Raw genomic sequence first — 10,804 nt, forward strand, 5'->3', positions numbered from 1 at the left:
AAAACGCCCCCAGCCTTAATACTTGACCACTGATCTTCTTAATGACCCTAATGACTCACTGCTTCTCTAAACAGGGGAATGCAGGTAGACTGTCCATGGCCAGGAAGGCGTGGAGTCCACAATGTGACTCCAACTCACAATTCACAACTGTGACTCCAGTAGAAGGAAACTCCATCCTCCAGCAGCTGTAGCTTCTGGCTCTTGGTTGGTTGCTTGGCTTTGACACTGGCCTCCAGTAGCTAGGGAGGATGAAGTCATCACTGTGGTCTTGCTGGAGAGGAGCAGTCCAGGAGGAAGAGGCCAGGGAGCACCAGGACCAACTGCCTGCAGAAGGACTGCAGCAGCCCCAGCCAGCACTCAGCTCTCAGAGCCCCTCACATCCCCCTCAGAAACACCAGGCTATGGCCACACAGAAAGGGGTTTATGGTGGTGACTCCCTGTGAAGCATCAAGATGAGGCTGGGTCAATTTTTGCAGTAGTTTGTGCCGGAAAAATCCCATAATCTGCTTGCCAACAAGCGCTGTATTGTGTACACGGTCCCTCCCTGCTGCAGGTGGATTATAAGTATTACCACTACTGTTAAATGCTGCCTGTTTTACTCTCAAGTTGGGCTTGTAATCATTGTATGTTGGCACCTTTTCACAGTGCAGTAAAACACTGTGACTAACATTGCTCACATGTTTGTCCTCTCCACTTTCCACAGGAGAATTGTGTGCTTGTTCTGTCATTTTTTTGCATGAGAATTATTTTAATATTAATTATACATTATGAATAGGATATAATTATATATATTACAGTCATTATGCAGTTCATGTTTTACATGCATACCTGTGTTAGGGAAAGCAGGTCGTAGCAATGTGTTTTGTAATCAAAGTGGGAGATGAGGAGCTTGTCTGTGATGCTTAGCTGCTCAGGGAGTCCTTGGACACAGGGAAACTGGAGCAGATTTGCTATGGAAGGAGAGAGGTGACAGGGAATTAGTGCTACCAACGTGGTGCATGGGTCTGGCCATGGGATGGAGAAATCCATACCCCAGCACGACGCCCTAGCCAGCCCTGACCCCTCTCTCCTTTACAGCAGTGAGTGCCCATGTGCCCAAGGGTCTGTGCTGTCAGCACAAGGGCAGGTGCCCAAGGGTGGTTTGGCAGCAGAGTAACAACCAGAAGGACCAACAGTGCACAAAGCAGAGGGAACAAGAGTTGGCCAAGGAGGTTACAAGGCAGATACCAGAAACCAGAATAACTCAGCAGTGGCTCAGGGCAGTCACAGTCCCCACTGTTCCCATCCCTCCTGCACCAGGCAATGAGATATTTCTCCCTGGCTGTGCACAGGCTGCATGAAGATGAGCTGGTCCCTGATTTGTCAATGCTTGGCACTCGCAGGAGTAGGTGACAACTAAAACATCCCAAGAAACCAAAACATTTATCAACTTTTTGTTAGTCTGGGAAGGGGGTTATTTCTCAAGCTAGACCATGATCATAACTGTTGCAACTTAAGACCTCTGTTTTGCTTGGAGGCTGACAGAACCTGGAATCCTGTTAATCTGTTTATAAATAATTTAGATGAAAATGCTGCTTGTAAGATTTAAAAAACAATACTAATGCAAGCGAGTAAGTAACTGACATTATTAGCTGAATACAGAGTAATATGAATAAGCCTATGGCTGGCTGGGAGGAACATGAAATTATATAAATACAAGTGGAACAAAATGTAATTTAATAAAAATATGCTAAATTCAAGCACAGCCTGAACAGTGGTGATTTAAGACAAAAGAGGAACTGCAGCTGCATTAAGAGGGCTGTGGTAAAAACTGTCATCTAAGGTAAACACAGCAAATCGTTTTACATGATGCTGTTCTCTTGAAAAGCACAGAATCAATAATCAATTAAATCAGTTTTTTCCACCACTGCTTCTCATTTTTATGTGATTTTTTTAAAATTAAATGTGCCCTGAAATTGTCAGAAATTTTATGTACTTTTCACCTTCGTGAAACAAAACATGCAGACTATTTTTCATTCAAATATAAATAGTATCTCTTTTGCCAGTGTGAAGTAGCAAGTCATTTTTACTCACCTTTTGATCCACAGAGCAGGTGCACAATTTGGCTCAGACATTGTATTGTGGAGAAAATATTGTGGTTGCCTACAGACTTCAGTACACCCTGAATGAGAACTTATTAAGTGGCTGAGATATGTTATTATCTGCTTTGTGATTTACTCAGTGTTAGAAAAATGAATTTGTTGCATCATCCAAGCAAGCCTTGTCCCCTTCCCCTGCATGAAACTCATTTGCTGGAGGAGTTTCTCCTTCCATTAGCTGCAGCGGGTGTCGCTGGCAGCAGTGAGCGGTCTGGAGTCCAAAGCTGCACCGACATTAACTCTGCTCCTTGTATGAGCAATTCCAGGAATGTTTTAGAGGTGCTTGTCGCCGTATTTGCATTGGTAATGAAAACACCTCTCATATTAAAGTGATTTATGGAAGGTTGGGCTGGGAATGGTATCTACAGCTTCAGGACAGGGGAGACAATTAGCCATGATGCTACTGCAATGTCTGCCCCGGTCTGGATGTCTCAGCAATGACTGTGGCTTGGGCACGCGTGGTCCCGTAGCTGGCAACACACAGGGAGCCTCAGGGCCAGGATCAGCACCACTGCCTCTCATTTTCCAGCCACTGTTTACAGCTGAGTCATGTGGGGGCAGATCTCCAGAGGGGCTCACATCCACACCTCTACTCTGCACTCCTCTCCCACTCTCTGAGCGGCTCTTTCTTGTAAGAAGGATGGTGTAAGTGGAGCATGGGCAGCAAAGTCTCACGTTGTCTGGTCTGTAGCCCAGCCCAGCTCAACCTAGACAAACATTTGGCAAGGAGTGATCAAACCTGCTCTTAGATCTCTCTGGTTGGCCCCCCCCGAGCTCCTCCCAGAAATTTCCTTCTGATTTTTTATCTTTACCAATAGGCAGGGTTTTTATCCCTAACATCTAGTCTGAATTTCTTTTTCTCTAATGTAAAAACATTAGTAGGGACACAGAAAACATTGTTCTTTTCCTTCATCCTGCTGCATTTTTCTCTTCTTCATGCTAAACACTCTGGTTTGCCATCAATGTAACTGGACCAGGATTTCTGTTGAAGGGCTTAGCTGACCATCTGCTATGCTGGTGGATGTTTTAACTTAGGGTCTTGTCTATCTTCTCAATCTACAGGTGAGTACAAAATGCCGTGGCCTGTGGTGGGAATGTGTCACAAACGTTTTTGATGGGATCCAAACTTGTGATGAGTATGACTCCATCTACGCTGAGCATCCTGGTATGTAAGAGTCAGAGATGTTTCTACAAGTGGTGGGGACACCTGAGTGTAGACTTTAAAAGAGTATCTGTTTTACTCAGTGACAGATAATTAGAGACATGCTTCTTTTCTCAGGGAGGTAGTACTCCCAGGGGAAGCTGGAGGAAGCTTCATGTGAGGAAAAAAATGTTCCCAGGGCATCTGACCCCATTACCCACCCCCCATTTCCATTCCTTGTGTACTAGAATGATCTGCTTTTGTCCTGCAGTGAAGCTGGTGCTGACTCGAGCCATGATGATCACAGCAGATATCCTGGCAGGATTTGGATTTCTTTTCCTCGTCCTGGGACTGGACTGTGTGAAATTCCTTCCTGATGAGCCACTCATCAAGTTTCGCATCTGCCTGGTGTCTGGAGTGATGTTGTTCATTGCAGGTATTCCATCACTGCATCCCCATTCTGCAGGTCACCCTTTAGCAAAGTGTGGAAGCTTTAAAGCCTTCTCTTATTTTGGTGAGAGGAATTAGTGATTTTCTGTAGGGTAAACATGGGGAGAGGATCTTTATTTGACTTATTTGTGCAGTATAGCTTCCTCTGTTCACTGCCTGCCCCTGACTGCCCATAGCTGAGTTCTGCTTTCACTTCATGTATTGACCAGGTGACTTGGCTCTGAGTTGACTGACTTCCCTTTGCTGCTGCTTCACTGTGAAGCAGCCAGTGCTGTTAAGGCAAACAGACCTAACTGCTGAAGGACTAAAAAGTCCTGGCATCCTTCTTTGGTTCCTGGCTCTGCCACAGATTGTGTGACCTTGGGCAAGTCACTTAGCCCGAAATCTCTGCAGCTGATCTCTAATAAAAAGATAATAATACGTCTGCCCCTCCTAGGTGATAAATACCCAACTGGCTGAGGTGCTTTGCTGTTACAGCCAGTGGAAGAGTTTTAAATACAGAAATAAATAGCCAACTAGATACCAAGTAATTTCATTTGACTTTATGCCAATATCAAGCATCTACCTCTGTTGCAGTATAAGCAGATTTAACACATAACTCACCCCAGCCACTGGGAGGACATATAAAACACTTTGGGAGGTTCTTTTAAACATCCTCCATTGATCTACCAAAGTCTGTCTGAAAAACATCATCAGAGTTCTGAAAGTCAAAACAGATTAGGAAATTAAATTCTTGAATCAACATTACAACAAGTTGATAGAGAAACTGAGAAGGGAGGAGCTTTCTGCCTTTTGCTGCAGAAAACTGAGTGCTGCCAGCCAGTGCTGGGGGTGCATGTGAGTGCCAAGCTGCAAGTTACAGCCTCTGCCTGAGACCACTGCGGCTGATACCAGCAGGAGCCAGGGTGAATCCAGCAAAGGCTGAGGCTGAACAGGGACCAAAACCTGCTGTCCGAGGAAGGTCTTCCCATCCTGAAGTCTGATCCAGCAGGCAGCAGCTATAGCTTCAGATTTTAAGTTTGTGGTCTTCTCGTGGTCCCTCTGGGAGCTCTGTGTGGCACTTTGCTCCTGTCCTGCAGGTCTCCCAGGCATTACGGGCTCGGTGTGGTACGCTGTTGATGTCTACGTGGAGCGCTCCTCGCTGGTCTTCCACAATGTGTTTCTGGGCATCCAGTACAAGTTCGGCTGGTCGTGCTGGCTTGGCATGGCAGGGTCACTTGGCTGTTTCTTATCTGGGTCCCTGCTCACCTGCTGCATGTATCTCTTCAGAGGTGAGGAAGCACAGCAAGGCTGAAGCACAGTTCAGAGACAGAGACATGGCTTGGGGTGTGCTACAGGTGCACAGGGTGGGGAAAGTCCTCCAGGGACATCCTTTGGGATGGTTGCACCTCCTCAGTAGCAATATATTCAGGTGTAAAATGGGAATAGTCTTAGTTAGGCATCTCTAGAAAGCATATCAAGGTATTCAGGTGTGAGCTGAGGGGTAAGGATGACAGGAAATTTGTTATTATGCCATATCTTGAAGTGCTGCTTTTTCTGCATTTTGAAGCTTTGCAGCTGAAAGTCACCAAGCACTCATTAACAGATCCTACTTCTCTCCATCTACCTCACAGAGACCAGTTCTGGAAGACTCCATTCTGCTTACTCCTGGAGGAAAGGCTATTCGTCGGCTGCGACAATCGTAACAAACATGCATTTGCCATCCTCTCAAACGGCCACTGCCAAAATGTATGCAGTGGACACAAGAGTGTGAGGAGGAGGCAGGAATTCCAGAAAGACCTCTGCTTTTATTTGTAGTGGATTGCACAGAGACCCAAGCTCTTGTGGTTGTGTTACAGATGCAGTTAAATTTCATGGGTCCACTGTATGCTACAATGTTTGCATTATGAGAGATTTAGAAAAGCTTTCCTTCAAGAAAGTGATCTCTGAAAAGATCTTACTGTATGCTACAATGTTTCCATTATGAGAGATTTAGAAAAGCTTTCTTTCAAGAAAGTGATCTCTGAAAAGATCTTGCTTTAGAGAATATTTTGTTGTCTTGAGTGCTGAGGCCAGTTGTATAAGCATGGACTGAAATAACCAGCACAAACTCTTTCAGCATTTGTCTCAACACTATTGGGACGAATGAGATAAATCAGCCACTTCCGAATCAGACCAGTGTTCCGCATGAAGATTCCCAGACTGCAAGATGGATCTGTTCTGCTTCTGGCAATGTGTCAACAGAATCGTGTTCCGCATGAAGATTCCCAGATTGCAAGATGGATCTGCTCTGCTTCTGGCAATGTGTCAACAGAATGTACAAAGCAGAAAATACTGGGAAAGAGAGGGACTGATCATCTGGCCAACATCTTGGCCCTGTGCACCCAGCATGGGGGTCTGTTCCTCTTACTAGAGTGTTCTTCAGAAGACAAGAGCTGTGTTAAATGTCTGACCCTGTCTTTGGTCCATGAACCTCTGCACTGAGGAAACACTGCAAGTCCAGGTGCATTCTTCCCTGCAAAATACAGTCCTTCTCAGTCAGTGTTAAAATGTATATTAGAGATGCTATAGGCTCACTGGGATCTGGAAATTGTCAGCTTCATTCCGCTTAGTAAAAATGTTGCTTGGACAAAGAAAATGAGTAAAGATCCAAAATCTGACCTTGTGCATGACAATATGTCTATACTAGCTAGAAACTAGGATAAATGATAGTAAAATCTATTGCCCCTTTCTATCAAATGGTATTTAAATCTAGCTCATGACTGCTGTCCTCTGCTGCAATCCAGGCTGCCATAGGCTGTATGAGGCTAGAGCGTCGGCCAGGTCTTCGCTGGGGTAGGTGAGAAAAACCCCAGTATGGTTTAACATGTTCCCTGAGGATGGATCTGAAAGTTCTTCCATACCTTTAATGGAAAGAGAAGCTGAGACAGTTTTCTTAGGGTTGGTAGGAACTGTCCAAATTCAGTCCTCTCTACCATGGGCACCACACCATAAGGTCATGGGCAACTAGGGTTCTAGAAAAGGCTCTCAGCACAGAGATATGTCTGCTCAGGGACAGTGGAGAAATAACAGTGGAGTCTCAGCAGGGTGTGCACAGCTCTGGGTACCGAGGCACCACCAGAGTGGTGGTGGCCAGAGGTAAGCTTCCTCCATGGACTGCTTGGTAGGGAGACTAGATTTTCTTCTCGCAGTGAAGTGAAGGTACTTTGTGGCCCAGAGGGAGATGGGATAACTGAGGATTAAGTGGGCTGTGTATCAAACAGCACCTCTGATAGCCCCTATGATGGGAAATGAAGAGCTGAGTCTTCTGATGGATTATTCTGGAAGCAGCATCTTGTGCTGCAGCACAGAACTGACCAGCATCACTAAAACATAACCCCATCCTGACATGGCTCCTAGTCAAATAGGACTCAGGCCCTGGAACAGACAGGGCAACAGCAGGTCTGTATGGATCTGCTACAGGCTCAAGCACCTCCATAAGGCTCAGATCACAATGCAACTGTCTCAGCAAGAGCCCTCGTGGCAGTGCTGCTGCCCTGGCAAGGGAGGTTTGTGCCTGCAGAGTTCATGCTGCTTGGGTTGGCAGGCATTTATGTTGGCCAAACTGAGAGCAGGTTATTGCCAACAGATGAGCTATATTGAACAGATGTAAACACAGCAGGAAAAGTGATGGAGGCTTTTTTACAAGGACCCGAGAGACAAGGAGTACAAGAGTTATGAGCCATATGATGAATCGACGGATTATACCAAGAATGCACAAAGAGATCTGGAGGTGACAGGATTTTCTGCCTGTTATTGCAGGAAGCTGCATCCAGAGCTTGTTTATTTTTTAAGAAAATTTTCACAGTCATGTCAGAAGTATGAGTTTCCTGTGGAGTTTGGGGGCAGGAGAGATGATGCTGCTGGGATGCTCTGCTGTGGCAGGAAAGCTCTGGGAACATTTTTGGGTCTGGCTTTTGGGCTGTGGCCTGCTCCTCTGCTCCTTCAGGGACATGCTGGGAAGGAAATGGAGGGTGAACACAGCCCAGAGGCAGAGCTGTGCTCAGTGACTGCTCCACTGCCCACATCCCTGCTCCTGCCCAGAGAGGCAAATGCTCCCTCAGCCTCCCCAAGGGAGGAGAGATGCCGCAGTGCCGCAGGCTCAGCCCAACTCACCCAGCACAGAGATGCTCCTGGGGAGGAGATACTGAGAAAAGACATCATCAGTTGGAAATCCTGAATCAAAACCTTCTCAGCCTATGCAGCCAGCACATTATCCCTTCCCACAAACACTCAGGGACACCCTCCAGCTTCTTGTTGCTGTTTTCTATAGCTCTTTCTGAGCATGAAGAGTATTTCTTACTGCAAAGATTTATTTCTTGTTTGGCAGTGGAAAATGCAGATGTAATTGCAGATCTCAGACCATTGATTTCTCCCATTCAGTAGTTGAGGAGAAGTGGTCTTCAGCTGGTTTTAAGGTGGTGGGAGCTGTTTTGTGACTTGCAACCATGAGTCACACCAAGCAGCGGCTCGGTGGGCACTTTGGGATCGAATGTCTATGCCCTGATCAAGGGTGAATATAAAGGACTGGTCTGATTAGTCCTTCCAGCCCTGTATTCCTCCTGGGGTACAGAAGTTGAGCACACATGTACCCCAAATATGACCTTAACTCAGGGTCCATCATCCTCAAATACATTTTACATACAAAGAATTTACATAAATATAGGTATGTATACTGCATAAACATTTGTAAGCCTCTCTTCCTCAGTATCTCTGTAGAATAAGGGTAAATTCTTTAACCATACTTCTATTCTAGCCACATTCTATGATAGCTTTTGAGGATCTGTCTCCTGCACAAGAAGACTAGGATAAGGTCACAGCAACCCTTAGGTTTGCTGGGTTAATGTTTTGTAACAACCAGACCAGTGCTGCATTGCTTCATTATTCAAATTCTGCTGACAGTCTATCTGATGTTTTGATCAGCTGCTAATATTTAATTGTTAATCCCTGTTTGGTTTAATACTGACACTGGTTTCATGACTGCAGTATTCACTCCTCATTACCTCATTACCACGCTACAATGAAGATCTATTTTACTTTGGTTGTTTATTCATTAGCAAGAAACCTCCCAGAAAGTACACAGGACTTATTTTTTCTTTCAAAATCACAACCAGTCCCTAAGGCTAAAGACATATCAGATGAGCTCAGTTATTAAGGTATTTCCTTAATACTTACCTACATTCCATTCAGCAGCAGCTCACTAGGAATGACAATAGGCTGATTTTCCCTTCCTGATGGCCATTGATGTCTTACCAAGGCTTTTTGCTGAATTGCAATTTCCAGTCAATGCCCAACATTTAATCCTTCAGTTCCCACAGCTTTTTAGGCTCCTGCGGATTTTCACTAACTTCCAAGGAGTACTTTTATATGTTTGCTTTCATTTCTCAGAGCATAGAGAGAGTCAGGGACCCAGCTGAGAGCTGGAACTCACACCTCTCCTCCCTGCTGTACCTGCCCCAGGGTGTATCCTTGCAGTGGGGCTCCCTGTTCTTCTCTCCACTGACAGCACACAGCCCAGTGCAGTCTGTCAGGGATCCAGCTTGTTGTGGGTTATGGAAAACAGCAAAATGTTGTGGCCAGGGATCCAGCTTGTTGCAGGTTATGGAAAACAGCAAAATGTTGTGGGTAAGCTCTTTGCTAAGTTGATTTCATGCCTTACAGATAGATATTGATTTCCCATTTTGATACAGGCAAGGGAGAGAGATAATAAAACAATGACATCTGCAATGGCTGTCCTTTTCTGCATGCAGCATTTTGTCCTCTCACTGCCTCCACCAGCCTTGTTCGTAAGGGCTCTTAATAACTCTGGCTGTAATTAGGGCTCACTCTTACTGTGACCTTGTGAACTAGATTATCTCCTACTGTGGCTGCATGAATGTTTCCCAAGATATGGATTTCCTGCCTTTTCAAAAACATTGTTATGTGATTTTGGTGTGAATTCAGTGGATCTGAATAATTGTTTCCAGTAGACAGGAATGTTACTCCAGAATTCTGTTTTCCTTGCACATTGTAACATCAGCGAGATATAATAAATGTGTTTGCCTTCGAGTCTTGTGTATCTCTAACCCACATCCAAGTTTTGCCCAGAAAGGTGTTTTGCCAAGTGACCTGCTTTGACTCCTGTGAGGGAAATCACTGCTCTCCTGCAAGGACACACAAAAGGCAGCAGCACAAACAGGACCAGCCCTTGGGAAAGGAGGAATGATTTTGGAGGCTGCCCAGACCTCTGTTGCTAGCTACAGACCTCAGACAGACTCCAGTGTGCAGCTACAGCAACGGCTCTTCAACAGCCATAAACTTTATCCCAGCTTACATACTTCAACTTAAAGTCATTTTATAAACTTTCCAAGAGAGAAAAGTAAAATTCTACCAAGAAAGCGAGGTTTTCTTTCTCAGATGGGGCTGGACTCCGACAGTTTGCTCTTCTGCATCTGTTAAGTATTGTGGGCAAGTGATTAATGACCAAAATACTCTGTCCAACCGCTGTTACAGGGTGTAGAGAACCATTTTCTCCCAGTAGCTCCTGAGTCCCTGCTGTAAGATGCCTTTGAGCACGGAAGGAAAGAGCCAGAATTGTGCCATCTAGTGACCCGAAGAGAGCGGGCATGAGTCCCAGCCTCATCCTCATCCTCCCTGTGCAAGTCTTCAGCCCATAATGCAGTTCTTAGGTGACAGTAAAAACCAGATTAATGATGACAATAAAAACAGATTAATGAGCATATCAATTATTTTCCCATCTTTCATGTACAGCCCTCTTGGCAGCCCTGACTGATCCCCTGTTATGGCTCATATGCCTTTGATTTTCCTCTGTTTTGCCTGAGAGTCAGTTTATGACTTTATTATTCAGCTCTTGATGTGCAGAGGTGAAAGTCCAGCCATGTGCCTCACTACATTCACTTTGTCTTTTGCTTCCAGATGGTCACCAAGCAATTAGCTCCTCTGCACTGCACCCCCTCACAAGGCTTGCTGACAACAAGCTCCCCCACAAATGCATCTGCCTTCTAGTGTTTCCTGCTTTTTTCTAGAGCCGTTTGCCATTTCTTTTCAAAATCAGCAG

At 45.3% G+C, this 10,804-nt stretch overlaps 1 protein-coding gene across 1 annotated transcript in view; it reads left to right on the forward strand.

Annotated features, from left to right (window-relative positions):
- Positions 1-5,482, forward strand: part of CLDN16 (claudin 16) — a 6,721-nt gene extending 1,239 nt beyond the window's left edge. The window contains exons 2-5 of the mRNA XM_009073470.1: positions 3,201-3,303; positions 3,551-3,715; positions 4,809-5,000; positions 5,343-5,482. Coding sequence (XP_009071718.1) covers positions 3,201-3,303; positions 3,551-3,715; positions 4,809-5,000; positions 5,343-5,482 — 600 coding nt within the window. The remainder of the gene's footprint in view (positions 1-3,200; positions 3,304-3,550; positions 3,716-4,808; positions 5,001-5,342) is intronic.
- Positions 5,483-10,804: the final 5,322 nt, after the last annotated feature.

This window comes from Acanthisitta chloris, unplaced genomic scaffold (genome assembly GCF_000695815.1).
Source record: "Acanthisitta chloris isolate BGI_N310 unplaced genomic scaffold, ASM69581v1 scaffold9994, whole genome shotgun sequence".
Taxonomy (NCBI): Eukaryota; Metazoa; Chordata; class Aves; order Passeriformes; family Acanthisittidae; genus Acanthisitta; species Acanthisitta chloris.